At 24.9% G+C, this 7,408-nt stretch overlaps 5 protein-coding genes across 5 annotated transcripts, besides 16 other annotated features; all 5 read left to right on the top strand.

Annotated features, from left to right (window-relative positions):
- The first annotated feature begins 4 nt into the window (after positions 1–4).
- Positions 5–43: a sequence feature (AT_rich).
- Positions 44–353: 310 nt separating this feature from the next.
- Positions 354–411: a microsatellite.
- Positions 412–498: 87 nt separating this feature from the next.
- Positions 499–563: a microsatellite.
- An 87-nt stretch (positions 564–650) lies between these two features.
- Positions 651–700: a microsatellite.
- Positions 701–729: 29 nt separating this feature from the next.
- Positions 730–874: a microsatellite.
- Positions 792–952: a microsatellite.
- A 76-nt stretch (positions 953–1,028) lies between these two features.
- Positions 1,029–1,060: a sequence feature (AT_rich).
- Positions 1,061–1,119: 59 nt separating this feature from the next.
- Positions 1,120–1,152: a sequence feature (AT_rich).
- A 188-nt stretch (positions 1,153–1,340) lies between these two features.
- Positions 1,341–1,408: a sequence feature (AT_rich).
- An 86-nt stretch (positions 1,409–1,494) lies between these two features.
- Positions 1,495–1,602: a sequence feature (AT_rich).
- Positions 1,603–2,070: 468 nt separating this feature from the next.
- Positions 2,071–2,144: a sequence feature (AT_rich).
- Positions 2,143–2,928, top strand: EDI_276030 (uncharacterized protein; the record flags this gene model as incomplete). The annotated part of the gene is made up of 1 exon (XM_001740984.1): positions 2,143–2,928. The coding sequence occupies one exon, from the start codon at positions 2,143–2,145 to the stop codon at positions 2,926–2,928; it is 786 nt and encodes a 261-aa protein (XP_001741036.1).
- Positions 2,921–2,941: a sequence feature (AT_rich).
- An 88-nt stretch (positions 2,942–3,029) lies between these two features.
- Positions 3,030–4,193, top strand: EDI_276020 (1-O-acylceramide synthase precursor, putative; the record flags this gene model as incomplete). Its single annotated transcript, XM_001740983.1, has 1 exon — positions 3,030–4,193. The coding sequence occupies one exon, from the start codon at positions 3,030–3,032 to the stop codon at positions 4,191–4,193; it is 1,164 nt and encodes a 387-aa protein (XP_001741035.1).
- A 45-nt stretch (positions 4,194–4,238) lies between these two features.
- Positions 4,239–4,287: a sequence feature (AT_rich).
- An 11-nt stretch (positions 4,288–4,298) lies between these two features.
- Positions 4,299–5,902, top strand: EDI_276010 (uncharacterized protein; the record flags this gene model as incomplete). Its single annotated transcript, XM_001740982.1, has 2 exons — positions 4,299–5,188; positions 5,242–5,902. The coding sequence occupies 2 exons, from the start codon at positions 4,299–4,301 to the stop codon at positions 5,900–5,902; spliced, it is 1,551 nt and encodes a 516-aa protein (XP_001741034.1).
- Positions 5,644–5,696: a microsatellite.
- Positions 5,903–5,999: 97 nt separating the features above from the next.
- EDI_276000 (uncharacterized protein) lies at positions 6,000–6,544 on the top strand (the record flags this gene model as incomplete). Its single annotated transcript, XM_001740981.1, has 3 exons — positions 6,000–6,147; positions 6,198–6,245; positions 6,294–6,544. 3 exons carry the CDS (start codon positions 6,000–6,002, stop codon positions 6,542–6,544), a joined length of 447 nt encoding a protein of 148 aa, XP_001741033.1.
- Positions 6,535–6,556: a sequence feature (AT_rich).
- Positions 6,557–6,638: 82 nt separating this feature from the next.
- On the top strand, positions 6,639–7,247 carry EDI_275990 (uncharacterized protein; the record flags this gene model as incomplete). The annotated part of the gene is made up of 1 exon (XM_001740980.1): positions 6,639–7,247. One exon carries the CDS (start codon positions 6,639–6,641, stop codon positions 7,245–7,247), a length of 609 nt encoding a protein of 202 aa, XP_001741032.1.
- Positions 7,035–7,220: a microsatellite.
- Positions 7,248–7,408: the final 161 nt, after the last annotated feature.

Below are 7,408 nucleotides of genomic sequence, written 5' to 3'. Positions count from 1 at the left end.
TGTGTAATTTTAAAATATATTTATCAATTTTTAATCATTTATTGTTATCGTTTTATCAATTTAATTAAAATCAGATTGTATTTAATGGTTTTTTATTTATAAATGATGTTAAAATGAGTTAAATACATTTATTTTGATTGTTTGAAAATATTCATTATTAAACTTTGATATTGAATTTTTATAAAATGATTATATACTATTCATATTAGTTATGAGTATTTTTCATTCGATATTATTTAAGTTATTATTCAACCAAGAGATGTTATTGATTTTAATACATTATGTCTTCAAAATAAACAAGAAGAACAAATAAATTAAAACATTATTCATGTCATATCAAATTTAATGAATTCATTAAATACAACAATAATAAAAAAAAAAGAAAGAGAATGAAATAAAAGAGGATAACATTGATATATTTGAATATTTTAAATAAGAAGTTAAAGAAATATTGTCAGATATAAGTTCAAAAGAGATCCAAAATAGTTGAATGATAATAATGAATTAATAATTAAAATACATAAATAAATAAGGAAATTAGTAATAAGTAAAAAAATATATAACAGTAATAAAGAAGATAGTGTAACAAAGAAATAAATGATAAAATGTGGTATTATTAGTTAAAGAAATAATGTTTAGATAATGTATTTAGATAAAAAAAATATATATATATAAATAAAAATAACAAAGAAAAATATAATAGTATAATTCTATTTCATCAAAATTTTTAATAAATAACATATCAACATTATACAAATATATAATAATACAACGACTTAATAAAAAATAGATAAATTAAATAGAATGAATTATTGTAATAAATTCAAAATAAACTATATAAAAATAAATATTAAAATACATTAAAGATAAGTAATATATTCTCAATTTATTGTTAAATTAATTTGAATTGTACTTAATTTTATTCAACTGTATTGTTAAATGAATTAAATTATGAATCACTTGTTTTATTTATTCTTCTATTTTAATAATGGATGATTAAATTAAGTCATCTTCTGTTATAAGTAATGTATTAAATAAATCAAATAAAATTATAAATTAAGAGGATTATTAGAATATGAACATAAAACATGATTTTTAAATATTATTCAGTATTCATTCTAAAATATATTTATTATTGTTATAAAATTATTAGTTCATGCAAAAGAATGAAAGAGTATTAGATAATAATCAAATATGATAAAATAACAATCAATGAATATGAATATTAATTATTTCATTTTATTTGACAAATATATTACCTTCAAAAAGTATATCATTATTCTATTTGTTACTTCATTAGTTTATATATTAGAGTATTATTATCAAATGAATGATATTACTTTATTATTATTTAAATGAAATATATTAAGTTTATAAATTTAGATAATCAAAATTTAATACAATTAATCAACTGAATGAGATTATCATTATAGAATAGAATGTACACCAAAACTTAAATAATGTTAATACAGTTATATAAAGATTCTCATTTACAATATTTTAAATTTTATATAATAAAACTATAGATATTTTAAATATTAATGAAATGATAAATATTTTTTTATTTAAAACAATATTATTATTAATTAATGTTAAAAATATGATAGACTAATGAAAAAAAATTTAAATCTAATTAACATTCTAGTATTTCAAAAACTTAAATGAATAATGAATAAAAGTCATAATCGAAATATATACAGTTTTATTAATACTGAAAGAGTTTATAATATTTGGAAATGTCTTTAAAATTAAATGAAATAAATTGTTGTTGAATAATGAACAAACAGTTAATTCTATTATTTTTTACCATTTAGTTTATTTCGAATAATAAAAATGACAAATTCACTTTTTATGATAAAAACTGTACTGAATCAGATGTCAGTCTCTTCACAAACTGTTTAATTAAAAGTGATACACTTCTTATACAATCTTTTCTTTAATAGATTTAGTAAATAAAAAAAAATACAAACATTATTCATTAAACCATTCTTTAGTATTTAATTGTCTTGATTAGTTATTGGGTAAAATTTAATCCAAGAGAAAGTTATCTTTTGTTAGATATGAATATACTAATAAATATAAAATTTTTAAAATCAAAACTTCAAAATAACTTATAAAAAATTTGAACTTTTTATTAAATTAATGAGTCTCAAAGTCAGAATTTTAGGATGTGGTGGAAATATTGGATTTAAAAATCAATCCACTTGTTTGATGTGTTTTTGTGGTGAGTTAAATGAAGAAACTAAAGTAACATTAATTGATGGAGGAACAGGAATAATTCGATTAAAAGAAAAAGAAATTCCAATGATCAAAGATGTTGTTTTAACTCATGCCCATATTGATCATACTTGTGGTATTTCATTGTTAGTTGAGTCATTTTACAATGATCAATTGATTCAAGTTTGTAAACCAACTCTCCATTGTAGTCATATTGTGTTAGAACAATTAAATGATAGTATCTTTAAGAAAGGGATATGGATGAACCTAATAGAAAAAGGATTTATGACATTTCAAAGTATAGAAGATGGAGAACAATGTGTTTTGAGTAATGGAATTATTATTACTGCAGTCAAATGTCTTCATAGTGTATTGACCCTAGGATACATTGTTTCTAACAAAACTAGTGCATTTGCATTTACTGGTGACACAACATACTACGAACCTTTTTGGAAAAGAATTAGTGAAGAGCCCAAATTAAAGGGAGTAATTTGTGAAGTTTCTTTATCTAATGAACTTGAAAACCGTGCTTTAATTTCAAACCATATGACTCCAAAAATGTTACAAGAAGGTATTAAACATTTATCACCAAATATTAAAGTCTATGCTACTCATATTAAAAGTTATTCATATTATAAAGTAATAGAACAATTAAAAGAATTAGATCGTGAAGTTATTGTTCTTGAAGATGAAATGGTTTTAGAATTTTAATAAATTTTTATTACTTATCATTCTTTTGTTTATTGATTTATAGTAATAAATCGTTTGTTTCAATTTTTTCAAATACTCTCTTGATCTCTTAATCTTAATTTATGTTTCTTTTTTTTGGATTATTTTCATCGTTTTGTCTTGCACAATGTCAGTCCAGAACACCTATCCTTCTTGTACCTGGTATTATGTCTACTATTTTACATGCAAAATTAAATATCCCAACGTCTGTACCTTATGAAATAATCCCAAAAGAATGTTTAAGACAAAGTGATGAATTTAGAATATGGGAGAATATTACCTTCTTGTACAAATATCCACAATGTAATTTAAATTTATTGAAACAACAATACAATGAAAAAACAGAAGAAATGCAAAATATTGATGGTGTTAAAGTCAATGTCCCAAAATTTGGAAGTGTATATGCATGTAACAAACTTGACCCTGATGCCCCTGGTAAAACTACTCAATACTTAAAACCATTGATCGATAAATTACGTGCTGAAGGGTATCAAGACCAAATTGATTTATTTTGTGCTGGTTTTGATTGGAGAATATCATCAATATCATCTTTTCAATTTATTACTGATACAATTAATTTAATTAAACAAATTAACACTTCTACTCATAAGAAAGTGATCATAGTTTCTCATTCATATGGTGGGCTCATGACAAAATTTTTGTTTGATAGATTTACTGGATATAATAATTATATTAAAGAATGGATTGCAGTATCTACTCCATGGAAAGGAGCATTCCTTTCCATTCAGGCACTACTCTCAGGACTAGATTGGCTTCCTATTGATGGTCAATTGTTTGCAAATGTTTCAAGGTCAATTGAATCAAATTACCAATTATTACCTCATAAAAACTATTGGGAGAAGAATGATTTAGTTACTATTGAAGATAAATCATATAACATTGATAATCTTGAAGAAATTTTAAATCAATTAACTCCATTTGGAGTAAAATTATATAATAAAACATCAATCAAATTTAATTCCTTACCAGAAATACCTAAATATTGTATATACTCTAGTGGATTTGAAACTGCTGAATATGGGAAATATACAGATTGGACATTTAAAAATAGTCAAATAACATACGGAGATGGAGATAATACTGTCAATTATAATTCATTAATATTCTGTAAAAATCTTGGATTTGAACAGAAACATTTAGGGAAATTATCACATATGGAAATTGTGAATAGTGATAAATTTTTGTCATATCTTCTTCCTCATGTTTGTGAAACACAAAATCAATGAATAAATAAAGATTTACTCATTTCTTCAATTTTAGTTATGATTTGCTTTTTAATGAAAAATCTAAAAAAAATTAAAAAAGATCTTAAAAAATTAACTCAAACAAATATGACTGAAACAGACATACAAACTACTAATCAACTAGACTGTTTTAAAAAATTCTTTGTTTTTGATGACGGATATTCTTCACTTAAAGAAGTCGGTATTAATAGTGGATTTGATACAATGGATATTAGGTCCATTGCATGGAGAATCTTTTTAGGAGCACTACATGGAGTTTGTGGTAATGGATGGATTAAAGAAACACAACAACAACGAAACAAATATCAAATACTTGTTGACAAATTAGAAAATGGACCTATAAGAGAAAAAAATTTAAAAAAGTTAACAGAAGAGAGTGATACTATTCCAGACCCATTATCAATTAATGAACAAAACCCTTGGTGTCAACACTTTAATGAAATGGATGTTGAAAAAAGAGTTGGAGTTGATATTTTACGTTTATTTAGTGAATATGATTTCTTTAGAAATGACCAAGTTAGGGAACATATCAAAAGGGTTTGTGTCATATACTCACTAGAACATAGTGAATTACAATATAATCAAGGATTTCATGAATTAGTAGGTGTATTATATTATTGTATATCAAGAGATATTCAATCATGGAAAGGAACAAAAGAAGTTATGGACAATCTTATGAAAGATGAGTTTAAAGAAAATATCAATGCAGATGTATATAAAGTAATGTCTTATATTTTTGATGAACAATACATGGAACATGATGCATATACTATGTTTGATTTACTAATGCATAGTGTTACAGATTTTTATGACCCAAATGAAACAAGAAATTCTACAATTGAATCACCTGATGGGTCTGCTACACATACTAAATTAATGATAAAATGTGATAAATTATTTAAAGAATTAGAAAAATTAGATAACCAATTGTATTTACATCTTAAATATGAAGGAATTCATTTAGTCATATTTGGAACGTTTGTTTCTTCTGTTTCTTATTACTATTAATCATATAATAAACAAAGCTTAGTCGTTGGTTACGTTTATTATTTGATCGAGAATTCCATGTAATGGATGTTCTTAATGTATGGGATGCGATCTTTGCTTATGGAAACAATTTAGAATTTGTTGATTACTTATTCCTTGCAATGATGATCCAAATAAGAGAACCTATTTTAGAATCATCACAATATTCAACGACAATGATGTTATTCATGAAATATCCAGACATAAAAGATATACATGATGTTATTAATTTAGCAAAAGAACTTGCAGATAAAAAAGGAGATTATGACCCATTACCTTATATCAAACCATTATCTGGAACTACCCTCACTCAAAAAGTTATGGAAATGGGAACTAAACAAAGGGCTCAAAAGAAACAAGAAGAATTTACTGTTCCTAAGCACGTTCAAGAAGATCGGTCTATTGTAGAACAACAACAAGAACAAGAAAAAGTAGAACAACAAAAGAAAAAAGAAGAGGTTGAAACAAATGAATTAGTAAAACAACGAATTAAACATAGTATCCAATTATTAAGTTCATCAATTAATAATGAAGGTGTCATTTCTGATCCTTCTGGAGTTGTAGAAGCATTATCAGAATTAAAATTAGTTAATGCAGTAATGAATGGATTATTACCAACAGAACTTGCTGATGGATATTTTAATATTTTTGATAAAAAAGAATAAACTACTGAATCTTCGTTTTTTAATCATTTCTTTTATTACCAAATTTTATTATTTCTTTCTTCTTTTTATATTAAGAACTAGAAACTGTTCAAATTCTATGAATCAATCCCAATCCCCTGTTGTTTGGTTTCAAAACCAAATTAAAATCTCTAAGAGAAGGGGCTCTCATTTAATCACTAATGAAGTCACTAGATGTGTTTCTCAACAACTCAAAACTATTAAAGTTGGAATGTGTAATGTATTTTGTTTGTTTGCCTTACCATTTATTAGAGAGTTATAGATTAACATAAATTAGTAATGCATACATCTGCTTCATTATGTATTAATGAAAATTGTGATCCATGTTTGTTGAATTTTTTATATCTACTTAGACTATTTTCATATAATGTAGCTGTAAGAAAAGATATGGAAACTATTTTTAATAAACTAATCCCTGACGGAACAAAGCCATATGAACATTGCATGGAAGGAGATGATGATATGCCAGCACATGCCAAATGTTCTATGTTTGGGTGTAGTTTAAATATTCCAATAAGAGAAGGTGGTTTATGTTTAGGGACATGGCAGGGTATCTATTTAAACGAACATAGAGATGACGGTGGGTCAAGAACGATTGTTGTGACACTCAATGGAATTAAATAAAATAATTTTTTTCTTCAAAATCACAAAATTTTACTTTTCTTTAACAAAAAACCCTTTTTTCACTTAAGAGTAACAGTCATTATATTCTTTAAACATGCAACCCTGGAATGGTAGAGAAAATGAATTTAAGTTATTCGAGCAAAGTGTTCGTGGACTTATGAATTGCTGGTCTACATTAAGACTATGTGTTGAACACCAATTTGGTGGTGTTAATTCACAACAAAAAAAAGATTCAATGGTCCAAAGTATTATATCAAAATATAGAACAAAAGGAAATACAATTAACCCACATTCAATCATTGATTTTCTATATAATTTCTTTGAACAAAAAATGAATACAAGTTGTGAAGATGAATCTATTGAAGACGTTGCAGAATTAATAAGCAGGTTATGTGCTGAATGTATTGTGGGTGATACAACTTTAGCACAAAACATTATTGAAGAAGCTAAAAAACCGTTAGACTCTGCTGGGTTCCAACAATTTTTAAATGAAGATGAAGAGTATGAAGAAGATGATGAAAGTGATGACAATAAAAAAGAAGTATCAGACGATGAAAGTGGAGAATATGATCCAAACGCTGGAGAGTATGATGATGAAGATAGTGAAGAAGAAGAAGGGGATACTGATGGTTCAGAAGAGGAAAACAATGAAGAGGTATCAGGAGAAGAAAATGAAAGTAGTGTGAAAGAAGAAGAAGTTTAAAAGAACAGTTTCACATAACATAATGAATAAATAAAAAGTGTTTTTCTCTTTTTAAGAAAAAATTTTTAAGTTTTAGAAATGGTGAATTTTTGATGATAGATAAAGACAAATCTCATTCACATCACTGAACTAAAAATAATAAAATAGAACAAAAAAGTTTC

The sequence above is a fragment of the Entamoeba dispar genome, genomic scaffold (assembly GCF_000209125.1).
Source record: "Entamoeba dispar SAW760 scf_1105229463469 genomic scaffold, whole genome shotgun sequence".
Classification (NCBI taxonomy): domain Eukaryota; phylum Evosea; order Mastigamoebida; family Endamoebidae; genus Entamoeba; species Entamoeba dispar.
The sequence above is the reverse complement of the archived record's forward strand: the minus strand, read 5'-3'. Positions and strand labels throughout refer to the sequence as shown.